Here is an 18,952-nt window from a genome sequence, read left to right on the forward strand (position 1 = left end):
TAAACAAAGTAGATCTACATGCAACATAATGTTGCATTTCTCATTTTAATATATTTGAAGAACATACAATCCTTTATTCTCAATTACTAAAACAATGGATTACAAAATGTTCTTTTAAGTGCTGGAAAGTGAATCTTCTCCTATTATCTCTAAGGACAGATTTATATTGAGTGAAACTGCGTTCAACATTGGAAGAGATAATGGGGGCATAATTCACTTTCACGATATCTGCTGGGGTTAAATCCAGTGTTAATTTTACACTTAAATCTCCACACAGCATTGCAGAAACCTTTGTCATTTCTTCATATCCAGGGTTCTTTGGGTACAGTGGCCGTCTTCATGTTTGCTACATCTGCAACTTTACCTGTACCACGATTTAGTTGTTCCACAGTTTTATTCACAATTTCACAACTTTCAGAAAGTGAGAGATGCGAGTTTTGGAGCCTTTTCAGTGTTTTTGTGATGCATGAAAAATTATGCTGAATGTAACGTAAGTCATTTCTCACACTTGTATCGCAGACAACTGTTTTCGCGGCTTCAATTGAGGCTGCATCTTCAGAGTCCATGGCATGCAGAACGTTCTTAATACAGTCTATATATTCAACATAATATTCAACCGCTTGCAACCACGTACCCCACCTAGTTAGAATCGGCTTAGGCGGCAATGGAATCCCTGGATACATTTCTTTCAAAAGATGAACTCTTCTGTGGGCTTTGAGAAAAACATTTTTCACTGGGGTAACTGCCTCTTATGACTTCTGCCACACGATGAAAGGCATGTGCTACACATGTTAAATGAGTCATCTTAGGATATACAACACCTAATGCTTCTCCGGCTTTTATCACATAAGGTGCGGCATCGCTAATAAAAAGTAACACTTTATTATACTTAACGCCCTGTGGCCAGTGGATACCCATGGCCTCATTGAACAGTTTTGCTACAGTTTTGTTATCGCACTTTTCTGGAACATCACAGTGTAAGAGAATCCGTTTACAATAATCTTCGCTTAACAAACCAATGATTACGTTGCCAATTAGCCTGCCTTCTTTGTCTGTTGTCTCATCAATGGAAACCCAAATTGGACCGTCCTTAATCTCTTGCCTTATCTTCTGAACAGTTTCATCGTATATGGCTGAACAGTACGTTTTTCTGAACGTTGACTCATCCGGGATGGATTGTTTAGTACATTTCTCGAGGAATTCCCTGAAGCACTGATTATTCAGTTTGAAGAGAGGTATGTCAGCAGAGATGAGAGCATGGCAGAGATCGGTGTTGAACTCGAACGTTACACTGGAAGTTGCTGGTTGTGTCGGAAACAACTGTGTCTGCTTGGAATCTCGTTGTTTGTTAGTCTGGTGTTTACTGGTTGAAACGTGCTATTGCACAAGGAACCTTTGAGTAGATGTCACTGTACAATGACACAAATTACAAAATAATATCTTACTGTCAGTTGATAAACCATCTTCTTTAAATTCTGATACGTAACTTTTCAATTTTAAACTGGTTGACTGAGCTACATTAGGCATATTGTAACAACGTTAATGTCTTCTATGAATATCACTGTACAACTGCACACACTTAACGTACAAGAACACTATGATCCGTCTCACTTCTAATTCAAACTCTGAATGACTGGTAGTGAACTAGATGGAGTTATGAAGCAATCAAAGGGAATGCCAGAATTACGAACTAATCCGGAAACCACTAGCACATCGTCGATGAATGAGATTTCCCTAGTTACAAAATTACGTCACAGACACAGTTGATGTTATGTATTGCAGCTGATCAGTGCTGTAAGTGTGATTCAGGTAGTCACGGTACTGACCGGCTGATCTCCACCACTTCCGGGCTCAACCCCTCTCTTTCTTTGCACCGCTTATGAGCTTATTTTATCAGCCCAGACGTAGACATGCGTGATAATGACCTGCACACCAGTTAAAATATTAATTTTTCGAATATAGATTTTTAATTTATTTCTCCATTATTGAGAGGACTACTTTTTAGTCGAAATATGGACAATATTGATTTTAATGACGAAGAATATGGAACATATGTGCTAAACTCCAAAATATGGAAAATGAATACTCCATTTTTCAACTCCACACGTCATGATTCGTAAAGATAATGCAAAATATAAATAATTTTAGCTTCCTAAAGAGATATGTATTTACATATAAATCCGTTCCCTGGTAATGAACAATGGAAGTTAGGAAGAGTTGGATAAGATTGGGTGTTGGCGGTGGAGGGAAGAAAATTGGTGAGGGAGGGCGAAAACTGATGTGATGGCTAGGTTGGAATGGAGGTGGGTCCGGTTGCAGGGGCGGCGACGGGTTGTGTTGGAGGGATGTCGGTTCATGTGTTGGGGAGAGGAGCGAGAAGATTCAACTTTATAGCGACGGTAGAAGCGAGCTCCGTGGGCGATGAGATGTTGAACGTCTTCTGGATGCGGAAGATGGAGGCGTATGAGGTAAGTTGGTGCGTGGGCGTTGTATATCCGGAATGCTCTTCGGATAGGGAAGCCCTCCAAGCAGAGTCCTCAGACAACTTCTTCTTCAGGAACTGTGGGGTCGACTCCACGGACGACGCAGCTGAACATATTGGCTTGTGCTGTCGGTGGTGGCGATGGCGATGGTGGTCGTGCCATGTCGGGAGATGTGTCCAGGGCTGACGAGGTGGTGTCTTCCGACTGCTGGAGGGTTTCGGATTGATGCTGAGGTGGTTGTTGTGTGGGCTGGATGGGGAGAATTGAAGCCGGAATAGGGGAAGGATGGGTCATTACTGTAGTAGTGTTAGAACTGAATGAAGGGGGTAGGCAGATGTTGTAGTAGCGGTGGTGCAGGTGGTGGTGGTGGTGGGGAGTGTAGAAGAAGGTTGATGTCGATTGTGGCGCTGTCCACACGGGTGGTGCGGGTGGGACTGAAGTGGCGGCAGATGGCGGAGGTGGTGTATATCGACGACTGGATTCCACTGGATGGAGCTGGCAGAAGATATCGACACCGGTGCGAATGAGTTCCAGGACGTCGTCTTCAGAGGCGAAATATAGGCGGACGAAAGTTGTTTGTGTGGAGCCTTTTGTAATCCTGGCAACATGGTGAAATGGAATGTCATCTAAGTGGAGTTCATTGAGGATGGCTTGAGCAGAGATGGAGGTGACAACATCGCGAACTACGCAGGGATGCATGACGTGGGCAGGCCGACTACAAACGAGCTGTCAGCCAATTTGCTTCCTTGGAGTCGGCGAGGTAGCTGAAGTAAAGGTGGTAAGCCACCCAACCAAGAAAAAATTGAGGATTAAGGAGTAGCTGCTGCTAACTGAGCTGTTCCACTCGGAGATGTCGTTGAAAGACGTTTTATGCTTTGAAGGGAAACCAGAGCTGACTGATGGCTAGAGCTCTGCATGGATAGTGTCTTGGCGGGTGCAAACTATATGGCAGTGCGGATCATTTTGCTGCTAATTTTGAATCATCATCAACATTTCCGTTTATCCAGTTGTAGCCGGGTAGGGGCAAATATGGTTCCTCTCCACTTTCTTCGGTCTTTCTGCCACTCCTCCTCCAACACTGTGTCCCAGTCCAGGTTTCTTTCTATAATACTGCATTGGATTGTGTCCTTCCATCTCAATCGTGGTCGTCCATGGCCTCTCCTTCCTTGCATTTGCATTTCCATCACCATTTTTGGCATTCCTTCATCGCTCATTCGCTTTATGTGCCCAAACCATCTTGGACCTCCTTATTCTCCCAGACAATCCTGAGAACTCGATATTTCCACTGCAGGCCTACAGCTCCAGCTGCCTTTATCATCTCCACTGAAATTTAATCTATTCCAGCAGTTTTTCCATTCTTCATCTTTCTTACTGCCATTTCAGTTTCATTCATTGTGATTGCTTTATCCATTTCTTCATCAACTAATTGCCTTTCCTGGTCGTCCATTGAATGACTTGTCATTAGTTCCCATGTTCAGCAACTTCTGAAAATACTCTCTCCATCTATTTCTTATTTCTTATAGCTTTGTTAGTATTATGCTGCCTTCATCCTTCACAAATCTGGTGTTTACTTGATCTCTCTTTTTGTTTCTTAAAATACCATACAGTAATTTCTTGCTGCCCTGCATATCATCTCTCAATTTCTTTGTGGATAAGGCCCAGCATTTCCTCTTTTCTTCCTTCACTGCTTTCTTTGTCAAATTCTTTGCCTCTAAATAATTATGTTTATTGATGTTCTCTCAGGTATACTCTAGAAATCTTTCGAGTCCTTCATATATTTCATGCAGTTATTTTTGCTTGTGGTGAGGCGACCCTTGACATTGGTATAAATGGTGATGTATATAAAGGGCCTTGAGTCCATAAAGTTGTAAATCTGACTAACTAGCTCTGCAGTTGGTGGAAGGAAGGAACAAAAGTTCGAAAGGGAACCTCTCAATATGTCGCTAGTTCTCGCAAGAGGAAATCCCTCATAGACGTGTCGTTGTAGGGGGCTGTTGCCAGGTATCAGGCCTATTGTATTATGTTAACATATCTGTCTGTTTCAATACCTTGGGTATAATATAGTTAAATAATTGGAATACTCGTGGATAACCATTCGCAGATGCGGATGAAGGAAGTGTGGATGCAAATATTATTTTGAATATCTGAGCAGGGATCTACAGATGGTCCCTCAGTGATCATGGAATGACAAGAGTAGATGAATAAGCTTTGATAGGAGCTTTTAGAGGTAGGAAAGACCGAGCTCGATAGCTACATTTGCTTAAGCGCGGCCAGTATTCGGGAGATAGTAGGTTCGAACCCCTCTGTCGGCAGCCCTGAAAATGGTTTTCCGTGGTTTCCCATTTTCACACTGGGCAAATGTTAGGGCTGTACCTTAATTAAGGCCACGGCCGCTTCCTTCCCACTCCTAGCCCTTTCCAGTCCCATCATCGCCATAAGACCTATCTGTGTCGGTGCGACGTAAAACAACTAGCAAAAAAAAAAGTAGGAAAGATTATAATATGAAGATAAAGTTGGAATTCAAGAGGACTAGTTGGGCTGAATATTCGTTTATATGAAGAGGAATTATTAAAAAAAAAAAAAAAAAAAAAAAAGCTAAGTCATCTCTGTACAGGCCATGAAGGCCCTTGGAATGGTGGAAGGTAAAGGCCTCTACTATCCATAACCTTGGCACTTGGTTGGGTGGGGTGGTTTAGCCCTATGCCCGGCCGCCTTTGTCCCCAGAAATTAACCTGGTACTCAGTTTTGGTGTAGGCTGAGTGAACCTCGGGGCCATGTGCACCTCCGGAAGTGGAAATCTCGTTTCTTAAATTTTTCAACTTCCTGACCGGGAATCGAACCCACGTCCTTCCGGGTGAACTGAGCACGCCTTTACTGCCTCGGCCAGGCAACCCCTAAGAGGAATTATACACTGGAATAATTTATCAAGTGAAATGAAATGCTCGATAAATTGCCATCTTCTTTGAAATTATTTAAGAAAAGTTTAGGTAACCAACTGATGAGTATTGAGCGTTGAGTATTGATGCCCACCTTCCTGATGAAGCTGGGAAACACAAAGAAGCTTGTCAGAGACTGAGAAGAAATGTAGAAAATGTGGGATTACTGAAGAGAGAGCCCATTTGTATAAAGGTGACAGTGTATAAAAGTGTGTAAAGATTGTCCCAATCCTCTTGTGTTTCATGTTTGTTCTTGTCTCCTCCTTCCATACTGACTTGTCATTGTGTTGAATCTATTATCTTTTCCTATTCTTATTTCTCTCTTTCTGCTTATGGCTTTATTTCAACAAATTCATTATTTTGCGAATGTGCTCACAATCAGTGCTTTGTTCTCCTGTATTCTGTCCACAGAAATAAAGGTAATTATTTGTTCTTTTAGGCTCGGCCCAAAGGTGAAGGAAGGACTCCATACCAGGGCAAAAAGCGCTGCTTTGGGGAGTACAAGTGTAATAAGTGCAAGAGGAAGTGGATGTCTGGTAACAGTTGGGCAAACATGGGGCAGGAGTGTATCAAGTGCCATGTACTGGTGTATCCTCACAAACAGGTACGGAACTTCCAATAATCTACCAAATTAAGAAAATATTGTGAATAGACTTACATTTCTGTCAAAAATAAAGATTGCACCTATTTTTATTTAGTACAGTTAGAGTGTCAAAATTATTCTATAGGCTATAAACAAAATTACATTATTGTCTGTAGGATTCAAATCTTTGCCTTTTACTTCGTTTTTATCTCAGATTAGGTATACAAAATTCAAAAGTAGAATTACGCCTGTCAATCTGTTTGTTTGTTTTATTATGACATCACAGGGAAAGCAGTTGAACAGAATTTCTCAAAACTAGTTTCTTAAGTTCATAAGTAATCAAGTTGTGCTATAGGTTCTTGAAAATATTACAGGAACTAAAAGAGGACACCTCTTCATTTACAAATGCCTTGAAATAATCAATTTTGGGGCATTCAGGGGTAAAATTATTATTTGACACATCTAGGTTTGCAGACTATCGACCTCATGGTCCGTTCCGATGTATTATAGAACTAAGTGAAGTGAACCAATGAATCCACCTAATCGATACAATATATTTTTGCCTTAGGCAAATTTACATTTTGGTAGCAGGTACATGTTTCGTTTAGTATCTAAACATCATTAGCTACAGCATGTTTAGGTGACATAATTAAATGGAATAAAAATATATTCTTCTCATATTAGTCTTAAAACATTCAAACACCATACAAACTTTGACTTTTTTAAGTCTTGAATGGTATGGGGAGGGGGAGGAGGTAAATGAAATTAACTATAACTAGTCTTAGATTAAAAACTTATTGCCTAAAACACTTATGATAACATAACCAAATATTTTTGAAAATATAGTCCTCATGTTAACAAAAGACTCCCAGCATGGTCAACTCCTTTGCTCGTTGGCAGACTCTTGTAAGCAGTTTGCTTCTTGACAGTAGCAGTTTTGAGACTGTAGGTTTGCACAAGTCAGGCATATGGGTTATAAACTTTACTCTTCAGGTTGAGAGAGATTTTTTTAAAATCTAGGAGGATGTAGCGGAGTTTGCCGAAGGCCGTCCTAGTCAAGCCTATTCTTCTGGTAATCTCAGCCATTTATCTGGTAGGGCTACCCGAAGTTGGATGTTGTGCTCTAAGAACAGTTCTCACCAACATGTTTTCAACAATGCATCCTAGCTGTGACAAACGGCGTGACGGTGCGCCCATTAAAAAGGTCTCAGGAGAACACTGTGGAGTGATTCACTAATTTAGTGGCAAGCATCTCTGACGTGGAAATGTTGTTCAGTCACCATGGATCATAGCTTGTGATTTATGTTACGACACCCGTTACATCTGGTTGTTTGAGCTTCAAATGGGACACCTCAGTGGTCCAACCAAATCCGTGTTGTGAACAAATCATCTTTAATGAACTACATTTCTTATGATTTAAACAATAAGATGTTCTCTGATGAGATAAATCTCATCATTTATTACATTTTTAGCATATTATGAGACATTAAATGGACGTAATTTTAATACAGAATAATTGAATTTCAACTACTGTTATTTATGAAATAAACCATTCTGTTTTAACCACTCAAGCCGGTTCAATGTGTACATGTACGGACCTACAAAACATAAGCCAGGAGCCGTTTGATGTATACCTGTACGGACTAATCTAGTGATGTTTTAGATGTACATCTGCGTTCCATCTGTTGGTTGTCAATGTGAACTTTTAGCACAGCTCGCAGCACAGGGTATCATTCTATGCAAGGGAGTATCTTCTACTGTAATGCAGCATTGTGTTGGCGTAAAAATAATTTGTTTCATCGATGTCGATCATTGTAAACAACGTGGTGGCTTCCTTGCATGGTTTGTAATTATCTAATGCAGCTCTCAAACGCATATTAGGTGAAAGTATCAATGAGAATAATCCTAGTGATGATGATTATGCACAGCAGGAAATTATGTGTAATACATAATGATAGTAATAAAAGTGAATGCTCACCCAAGTGGTCATAGACGCCTGTTGATTCAAATTTTTATTCCAACAAGAAGCTATTTAGGGATTTTTTTTTACTTTGCATGCCACTTTTTTTGCATGTAGATACAACATCTGCATGATATGAACTGCATATCCACTTATTTTGAACAAAATCAGACAAGTCATTTGGAAGTTCTAGCAATGTTTGCGACACCATGTAAAATTGTGATATTTTTCAAAAATTTATTACTGCTGTAGTGTAAAACTTGGCCATCTTTTAATACTGGCTTGAAGAGTTAATACAACATGTTCCATTAGATTTTAAGACTGAGTTTCATAATTGCTTTAAGGAACACAATATGTGAATATATTTGTCAATTTTAGATTATGTGGCTGAAGATGGCCTAGGTTTCAGGTCAAAACTAGTCCCACGAAGTATGATGTTTACATAGTTACATCAATAAAGCGTATTGATTTGGTGGATTTTCTTTTATCATTCTAATTGTAATTGTGCATCAGTACAGATCAAAATGAAGATTATTTCATATGATAAAAGCATGCAAACGTGCATGCATTGTGTTGTACAGGTGCTGTATGTCATTATGGAGTTTCACGTCTGTTGCACTTGTTCAGTTAAATCAACAATGGTTAATTATTCGATGACACTGGATTTGTTGTCCCATAATGTCCCATACGTGCTAATGCCAAGGCAACTGGTCGACACTCTGTAAAGAGACGTCGGGTGACAACAGTGGTATGAGAACAAGCGTTATCCTCTTGGAAAATACCCCCCTTGAATACTGCGAATGAATGGCAGCACAACTAGCTCAGTCTCCAGTCTGACGTACAAATCCGTCAACCGTACACAATAATGTGTAACCAACATGAGGGCTACGATTGCTGATGTGTTGGCAGGAGAAGGAGACACAAACAAACAACATAAAATAGCACATGAAACAAGCAGAAACAAAACACTTACCTTAAAATTTCTTTCTCTACAATTGCCCATGAGGAAGTCATAACAACAAAAATTATAATTTGCTACCCTGGGGACCCGCATCATACTAATTCTACTCAAATGATACAACACAGATAAATTTAAATAAGAATTTAATGCTCAAAAGTGTGATGTGAAAAGTAAAAACAAAAGATAATTTATATGAAAATGTAAAACAGTTAACCAGCACGTGTAAACTTATACCTTTGCATGTCAAAATAATTAAATGGGTTCAAGGTGAATGTAAAAGATATTAAATTAATTTAAAACATTAAATTAAAATCAGATATACCTTAAACAAACAGAAAATATTAACTGGTAATTGTGCAACAATATGGATCAAAATGAAGATTATTTCATATGATGCAAGCATGCAAACGTGCATGCATTGTGTCGTACAGGTGCTGTATGTCATTATGGAGTTCCACGCCTGTTGCATTCATTAATTAAAAAAGTCCAGATACTGTATGAAGGTTACTAGTGGTGGATCTAAATTATAAGATTAAAGGTGTGACTGCTGTACAAAGAAAGCCAAAAATTACGGAATGGAAGTTGAAAGAAGAAGAAAATAAGAAAAGTTTCCAAAATCTAATAGCACAAAAACTGCCAAGAACTGAGACTGGTAGTGTGGATTAGTGGTCTGTATTATCTCTGATTTTTACCGATGAGTCTCGCTAGCCTCTCTGGCTGTCGGGTGTACGCGGTCGAGCGTCCTGTGCAACCGGTTGCGGGCTACCGATCGCCAGCGACTGGCCGAGTGCGCCAATAGTGCCAGCCAGTCAGTGAGCTGCACTTCGCCGGACTCCTTGAGATCATAGGCCACTACTTTACATTAACCCTCACCTAATTCTTTTACAAATTTCTTTCGTTTTTTACTATCAGTTCTATAACCTAAATATTACAATTGTACATGCTACATTTGAAGTATGTTAGTATGTTAGTATTTTCGTCTTTGAGGTGATCATGTATTTCAGTAATTGTAACGTTATGAACTGTATGTCTTCATATAGCATTTTGTTCCGTTCACTAGAAAAACGGCGACACAGTAATAGTGGGCTATGTGTAGCCCATCTCCAGACTCGGCCACGTATACATTGTACTAATATCGAATGAAGGGTCAAGAAGGAATGCAGGATTGTTCTTAAACGTAATACTCGCCAATTTTCTTTTTAAAAGCGTTAATTTATAAATAAATTATGGCCTGTAAATAAAGTTACATGTGAATCATAACTATACAATTCGTTTTTTGTCACTGGTGCTCCCTGATGCACAGGAGTCATTTGTGTTCCTAGAGCTACTACTACAACTGGTGGTTTGTACTTCTTCCTGTGAAGTAAATGAAAGTGGAATCATACGTTTATAGAGTCTGAGAAATGTTTCCTTTCTTGTGATTACGCCGTATGTTCGGAATACTTAAGAAATTGTGATGGATCAATAAGAGGTCATCCACCTTGTCTGATTCCAAGCACGATCTTTTTCTAGACAGCAGGTGACCGGCCTGGCTAAAAATTTTCTCGCTGGCACCACTAGTGCAGGAATGAAGAGAACTTTTCTGGCTACTACCGGCAGCCTTGGAAATAACTCCGCGTGCGTTTTTCACTACTTCAAAAGGTCTGAATCATTGGCTGAACGGTCAGCGTACTGGCCTTCGGTTCAGAGGGTCCCGGGTTCGATTCCCGGCCGGGTCGGGGATTTTAACCTTAATTGGTTAATTCCAATGGCACGGGGGCTGGGTGTATGTGTTGTCTTCATCATCATTTCATCCTCATCACTATGCGCAGGTCGCTCACGGGTGTCAAATAGAAAGACCTGCACCTGGCGAGCCGAACCCGTCCTGGGATATCCCCGGCACTAAAAGTCATACGACATGACATGACCACTTCAAAAGTTGTCCTTCGGCACAGCTACAACCGGATTTGGAGAGTGAAAGGTACCTGTCAAATTCATTAATAGTAATTGTGTGTCCATCTTCGTCGTCCTCATCCGAACTCCAGTCCACCTTGGACTTTTTCATGGGAAGAACTTGGTCACTGTTAGCATGAATGGGCTCTAGAAACGAATTAAAACATCTGTAATGTATTCCTGTCACCTTTGTAAACCTTAGTTAGGATTACTAGTTACTAAAAACTATATTTCTAGTGAATTCCCACATATACCGCAAAAATTACATCAAAACGCATTGAGGAATATTTAGGCTGCGAAACCCCTCCTAAATATTGTACATTTTAGACGATATTGTCGATCTAACGAAAGGTGGAAGATTAGACAAACAAACATTCGTTTACTAATTTGTTTCAGTGAATCAACCTTACCATTTACAGGCAGTTCGGAGCACAATCGTCGAACTTCAGCATACGCGACTTGCTTTCCTTCTGCTGTGAGTTTCTTCAAATGACGCCGTGATGGCTACAGAACCGTCACAACGTAATGGATAGCCTCCAATTTGCACTTCTCTCTGATGAAGTATGCTACTCTTTTTTTTATTTTTGACATGCACTGAAAAGGATAAACAATGTATACATAATTGCATTCCGATAATTCAGCGGTTTTATAAATGATCATACCTTATAAAAACTTTCTTTCTTCGTTGTCACTGTCTTCTGGTTCACACAGACGCGTGTACCAAGGCAGCACACGTTCCAGCGCTGTTTTTTTTTTTTTTTTTGCATCTAATCTCGCTTCTTTAAAGAGGGTTAGAAAAATGACAACTTCTCGTACCCACTCTTCATGGAAAGTTTCTAAGAGTTTCGATTGACTCCGAGAATCTAGTAGATCTCGAATATCATCGATTTGACTTATGATGGAATTGAGCATTAACAGTATACAGTTCAACCGCGTTACAGCTCCTTGCTTCACGGAGTGCTGCAGATGCCCCGAGTGACCCAAATAGCCTACTATAGCTCTTGCTGATAGCAGCCACGACAGGATTTCAGGAGCTTCGTCTTCTAAACATGTCTCTTGAAATGTGTGACGAAGCGCAGTCATCAAGCAGTGATCAAAGCAAGGCAAAGGGTCGTAAGATTCAAGTGCCCTCTTCATATTAGCTCCTTGGTCGGTGACAAAGTAACACTTTGTAACATCATTCCTGTTAATTACTAACTCAAGCAAAAACGTTCTTCGATTTCGTGCCGAATGTTCTCTCCTGTCTTAGATATGTCCAGAAACTCAGTCGTTAGCAAAACAAGCGTTTCTATCTGCCACTCATCGTTAACATAATGCGATGTCACAGTAAAAAATGTATCTTCTTGTAGTTATCAGACCACAGATCAGCGTCTAAAGCGCGCATTTTGTCCTTTAGGGCACAAATTAGCTTGGGCACCATTGTCACCCTATTTTGTCGGCCTTTTCTTTAACATGCCGTGATACAGTGGTAGGCTGCGGAAGAACATCTTCTATATTGACTTTGCCGTAAGTGGCGCCAACATTGATGAGCTCCTGCGAATAGTTCTTGAAGTCAATCTTACAACAAGTATTTAACGGTAGCTAATCTATTCCACTCGTATCGACCAACTTATCAAAAACTTTCTTTATCCTGCTTGGTACTGCACCTGTTTGGTGGAATTCTGATCCGCAGTTACTTTTGCAGCGCCGAATCATACCTGTTGTGTTTGACTGGTAAGAAAGTACAGTATCACATGTGGTACACTCTATGAAACCAGAAGAAGCCTGCGTGACAGGATCCACTACAAGTGCAAACGATTTCCAAGATCCACTTTTCGCCTCCTCTTCCGACATACATATCTTTTTTCTTCAGGACTAACGAGCCGCTCCTAATTCTCTCCAGAATACTTCTCTTCGTTTCTTGAATGCAGCGTTTACGACCTATACTTGGTTGATCCATAACGCTGTCTGCACTGCTCAAAAGCCCAGTCGCCAACTGATTTTACACACGATTTCTAATGCAAATCCGCAGTGTTGGGCGGGCGGTGGGTTTACTGTAGCGCTGTGAAGAGGAGGCGGACCTCCCGTTGATTGAATCGGATAATACGATTACAGCGCTCCTCCGGTGATCTCCGGTACTACCGACGGAGGCAAAGCAGTTACGGAGCTCCGGAGGTTAACCGGAGGGCTGCCTCATATTCGCAACAGTAGCTCCGAGGGTAAGGACATAGTGGGCTGTAATTTCAGACTTACGTCCATGAATGTAGGCGCCCTATAAAAATCGTTACCTACATACACAAAAATTGATCTGTATCACCGATATTCCATACAATACCCCTTAACAAAGAACGTATAGTCATTCAGAGTAATTAATGCATCCTCTCATTTGTTATCAAGAAAATGCAATTATATCGACATATAATAATACCCAATATACCTGTAGATACAACACACAATATATCTAAATAGGTTCAGTTGTTTCTCAGAAAAGTGCAGACCCTACCTGTGCAAAACCTACACAGTACACTTCGTTTATTATTATCATTATTATGGAAATATTCCCATTATATTGGCGCTAGAATACAATAGTTTCATGTTAAATTTGAATTCGCGTTTAATTTCTGTACATATGTAAAAAACGCGAAAGACGTGCAGAAGTAAGGGATGATTATTTACGAGCGGACGGAGGAGTTCAAGCGGTTCAAGTCTGTAAGTGCTGCTCTGTAAAACATGGCACAAATGACTCGTAAACACCGACCTCACGGTGTAGGTGGCAACGCGTCCGCCTCTCACCCGGCGGCCCCGGGTTCGATTCCCGGCCGAGTCATGGTTTTCTATTTAAATTATGAATAGCCCTGGTCTGGGGACTGGGTGTTTGTGTCATCCTTAACGTTCCTTTCCTCACATTCAACACTTTACACTACCACCATTTACGTAACACACGCAGGTTTCCTCACATATGGTGCAAGTAGAGGCAAAAGATCTTCAAAGGTCGATGCCCCGAACATATAGCATTAAAAAAAGTTAAGGAGTGTAGTTTCCTGCAATAATAGCAACAAGTTATGAATTCCTGTGAAAATGCTCGTTCATTCCTCCCGTATGAAGTTCACACTACGCGCTTGTCATTCAATGTTTGTTTTTTTTTTGCTAGTTGTTTTACGTCGCACAGACAGATAGGTCTTATGGCGACGATGGGACAGGTAATGGTTAGGAGTGGAAAGGAATCGGCCGTGGCCTTAATTAAGGTACAGCCTGATGTGAAAATGGGAAACCACGGAAAACCATTTTCAGGGCTGCCGACAGTGGGGTTCGAACCTACTATTTCCCGAATACTGGACACTGGCCGCACTTATGGGACTGCAGCTATTGAGCTCGATCATTCAGTGTTTGTACGTAAGAATGCTATCTGTAATATCGTCCAATAATAAGGGTACCAGTATAAACTGAGGGGCCTAGTTTCTCACGATAAAAGTGACAAGTTATAAATTGCTGTGAAAATGCTCGTTCATTTCTCCCGTACCAAGTTCACACTACGCGCTTGTAATTCAATCGGAGGTTCTGTTACGTAATTATTATGTTTGTACCTAAAATGCTATCTGTAATATCGCCAAATAACTTGAGTATTAACGGAGGGGCGTAGTTTCTCACGTTAATAGCGACAAGTTATAAATTCCTGTACAAATGCTCGTTCATTTCTCCCGTACCGTTTAAACTACGCGCTTGTAATTCAATCGGAGGTTCTCCGGAGGCACCGATTGAAAGCGCCGGAGCCTCCGCTCCGTAAACAACTGCTCCGTTAACAGCGCTAGTTTACTGTCACCGGCCGGGATTATCATTACGCTCGAGCGCCCGGCAGTGCTCGACAGTTCCACTGATCACCGAGAGCTGAAGGACGATCGGCCACTTGGTGCATTAGACGGCCACAGCCTAATGGCAGCGTGGCCTTTTCCCAGCCGTCGAGCAGCGGCACGAACTGGGCAATGCTCAAGCGGTTGTTTTCTTCCAAATGCAGAGCTCTAGTGTGGATGAAGAATGGAACCTGTTTAGAACATCAACAGTCAGTAGTGCTATGCAAATATCCAGCAAAACAAAAGGTAAGGTAAAATAGAAAGAAACCAGTTGGTGTAATGTTGGAGCAAATGATACAATTAAACAACATAATATAGCAAAGAAGAACATGGAGGTTGAGAAGAGAAATCGGAACCCTGGGCTGGTACCAAAGGATGAACACAAGGTGAAAACACTGAAGCAGGAATACTGACAGAAGAAATTACATACAAAGAGAGTAGTGAAAGAAGAAAAGGAGAAGAGTTGGGAAATATTCACCCAGAAAATAAAGGAAGATAGCAAAGGGAATCAAAAACTCTTATATGGTTTGTTAAAAAGAAAGAGGTCTGATAGAGAAGATATAAAAGCAATTGAAACAGAAGATGGAGATATTATCAGGGACATGGAAGCATCAGTGAAGAAATGAGGAATTATTTTGAAAGCTTACTGAATGGGGAAAATGAACAAGAGACACTGAAGTCATTGAAGTAGAGGAAGAACAGTATCCAATTTCTTGGGCAGAAACTGAAAATGCCCTAAAACAGATGAAAGGTGGGAAGGCGGCAGGAGTAGATGAGCTGACAGCGGATATGATTAAGGCAACTGGAATCCATGGAATACAATGGTTACATTGGATACTGGGGGTGATATGGAAAGAGAATAAAGTACTGGATGAATAGAAAAAGGGAATTATAATACCATCGTTCAAGAAAGGAAGTAAAATGAAATGCACCAACTACTGAGGAATCACACTACTAACATATTGCCTTAAGATAATGGAAAGTCATTGAAAAGAGATTGAGTAAAATCCTAGAACCCTAATTTGAGGAACAACAGCATGGATTCAGAAGTAATAGAGGAATGATAGACCTCATTTTTTCCCTCTGTCAGTTAATGGAGAAACATTGGGAGAAAGAAAAGGACTTGATAGTAGTGTTCCTGCATTTGGAAAAGGCATATGACAGTGTACCAAGGGATAAAATATGGGAATGCTTAAGGAAACTTAATGTGCCTGATTTATTAATTAAAAGAAAGTCCAGATACTGTATGAAGGTTGTGAGAGCAGTGTACAAGTGGGAGGCGGAAGATCAGAATGGTTTAAGACAAAGAGAGGTGTTCAGCATGGCAGTTCACTTTGCCCATTACTCTTCATTACACTTATGGACACAATTGTGAAAGAAATCAAGGAAGTAGAAAATAAAGATCTCAATGCTTTTGTTTTTGCTGATGACATTGCCATTTGGGGAGAGACTGAAATGGGAGTTCAGAGGAGACTGGATTACTGGAATTCAAAATTTAAAGAATCCAGGTTGACTGTGAGTAAGAGCAAGTCAGTGGCAATGCAGATGAGTAGGATGCCCATACCTTGTAACATCATACTGGAGGGAGAGAAGGTTGAAAGTGTGAAAAATTTAAATTATCTGGGTAGTCATATCATGTGATGGATGTGCCTAAGTAGAAGTAAACAGAGTAGCAAAAGGATCCAGCTTCTTACACCAAGTATGAAACCTTATCTGGGACAAAGGAGTCACTCGAAGAGCTAGACAGACACCTATGTCCTGCTGATCATGACGTATAGTCTGGAGACCTGTGTCATAAATAAGAGAGAAGTGAGTCAAATGCAAGCATGTGAAATGCAGTTCCTTAGGTCAGCTCTACAAGAAATCAGGAGAGACAGAGTCAAGAATGAATATGCAAGGAGAGACCTGCAGGTGAACTTGACCATGGAGGAAAGGATAGGTGCCACGAGATTGAAGTGGTTAGGTCATGTGAAGCGAATGCACCCAACTTGAACTCCACACCAGTATCTGGAGATGGAGGTGCCTGGAAGAAGACCTATTGGGTGGCATTGAAAGAGATGGACAGACCAGATTAATGAAGATTTGTTCACCAAGTTACTACCAGGCTTGCTGGAAGGAAATCCTGATGATGATAATAACCTATTTTTTTATAATCATAGTGTAGAATAGCAGTGTAGAATTTAAGCAAGGCCTCTTTCAAAATCTTACAAAAAGCTTGAATTTCTCAACTTTGACTTAAATTACCTGAAAAATACCATCAAAATAGCAAGGTGATACCATAAAAGAAGATAGCTTCACAAAATCACAGAAGCAACACACAACATTGCAGTGAATAACCACTCAAAAGGTAATAAAGCCTTAAGTTCACATTACAATGTACAATAAAAGGAAGCCAGACCAGATCATGGTCGTATTCAAAGACAGTTCAATCAATCACTACTGATCTGCATTTAGGGCAGTTGCCCAGGTGGCAGATTCCCTATCTGTTGTTTTCCTAGCCTTTTCTTAAATGATTGCAAAGAAATTGGAAATTTATTGAACATCTCCCTTGGTAAGTTATTCCAGTCACTAACTCCCCTTCCTATAAATGAATATTTGCCCCAATTTGTCCTCTTGAATTCCAGCTTTATCTTCATATTGTGATCTTTCCTACTTTTAAAGACATCACTCAAATACATTTGTCTATTGATGTCATTCCACGCCATCTCTTCACTGACAGCTCGTCTCCTTTCTTCCAAGTCTTCCCAGCCCAAACTTTGCAACATTTTTGTAACACTACTCTTTTGTCGGAAATCACCCAGAACAAATCAAGCTGCTTTTCTTTGAATTTTATCCAGTTCTTGAATCAAGTAATCCTGGTGATGGTCCCATACACTGGAACCATACTCCAGTTGGGGTCTTACCAGAGACGTATATGCCCTCTCCTTTACATCCTTACTACAACCCCTAAATACCCTTATAACCATGTGCAGAGATCTGTATCCTTTATTAACAATCAAATTTATGTGATCACCCCAATGAAGATCTTTCCTTATATTAACACCTAGGTACTTACAATGATCCCCAAAAGGAGCTTTCCACCCATCAACGCACCCCCATACATACATGCATACATACATACACACATATGAGTACGTACATAAAGTACTGTACATAATATAAAGCTTTATATTTTGTGTTTTTTCATGTCTTGATGTGCTTGTTTCAGCGGCCTCTTGAGAAGCCTGATGGTCTGGATGTCTCAGACCAATCCAAGGTGCACCCTCAACATCTCTGTGAAAAATGCAAGACACTTGGATATTATTGTAGGCGAGTACAGTAACCAAGACAGTTTCACTTTGTATTTCAAGTATGGATCAAAGAAGGATGATCATCAAACATTCTAAAGAGACTTTGTGAGGAAATGAACTTTTCCATGTAGGGCCAATAACCTAGATATTGACACCTTATACTGATTAACTGAAACATCTATTAACTATGAGTTACTGGTTTTGTGGGAGATAAAATAGAGATGTGAAGTTCCTTTCGTACTATCAGTCAAATTAAAAATTGCGTTCTTTTAACATATTGATCACGGCACCTGACCATGCTCAGGCTCCCTCACTTGCTGCTGTATACGGTTTTCTTACTAATAAACACCATCATATGCTGAAAATACGTCCATGTCTCTTCTGGTAAAATTTTTTTTCCTTTCTTACAAGTTGCTTTATGTTGCACCAACACAGATAGGTCTGTAAAAGTTGCAAACAAATTTATTAAAAAACCACCATTCCAATACTTTACAATCTTTAAGTTTAAGGTACAAATATTACATATATGTTAAAATGGGACATGTTTCGCTTAGGCTATGTAAGCATCTTCGGCCATACTTAATCTAAGGCTAAGTCAGGGCCCTGAACTGGGTTCCTCATTAAAGTATAACATGCTTTAATACAAGATAAAACAGTCATAAAAATCTAGTCTGTGGAGAAACCGATGCTTAAAATGCAACTAAAATTCAATAATGAACATGTCATAGTATTATATAGGCCTATACAAGGAATGAATACTAGTGTTTGTCTAAAAAAGTACAAGTTGGTTATTTGTAGAACGAGACATAGTCATAATGATCTGACATACATTTGGATTGTACAGATAAATTTGTTTGAAAGTTTTACATTCTGTACTCCAATACGGCTATCATAATGAGACTCATAACATGTAACAGATAGGTCTTACGGTGACAATGGTATAGGAAAGGCTAGTTGTAGGATGGAAGTGGCTGTAGCCT

General features: G+C 40.2%; 1 protein-coding gene across 1 annotated transcript in view; it reads left to right on the forward strand.

Moving 5' to 3' along the window:
• Nucleotides 1-18,004, forward strand: part of LOC136857175 (uncharacterized) — a 334,952-nt gene extending 316,948 nt beyond the window's left edge. Inside the window, exons 6-7 of the mRNA XM_068224990.1 lie at nt 5,859-6,023; nt 17,891-18,004. Of these exons, the coding sequence (XP_068081091.1) occupies nt 5,859-6,023; nt 17,891-18,004 (279 nt within the window). The remainder of the gene's footprint in view (nt 1-5,858; nt 6,024-17,890) is intronic.
• The last annotated feature ends 948 nt before the right edge of the window (nt 18,005-18,952 follow it).

This window comes from Anabrus simplex, chromosome 1, assembly GCF_040414725.1.
Source record: "Anabrus simplex isolate iqAnaSimp1 chromosome 1, ASM4041472v1, whole genome shotgun sequence".
NCBI classification, from domain to species: Eukaryota; Metazoa; Arthropoda; class Insecta; order Orthoptera; family Tettigoniidae; genus Anabrus; species Anabrus simplex.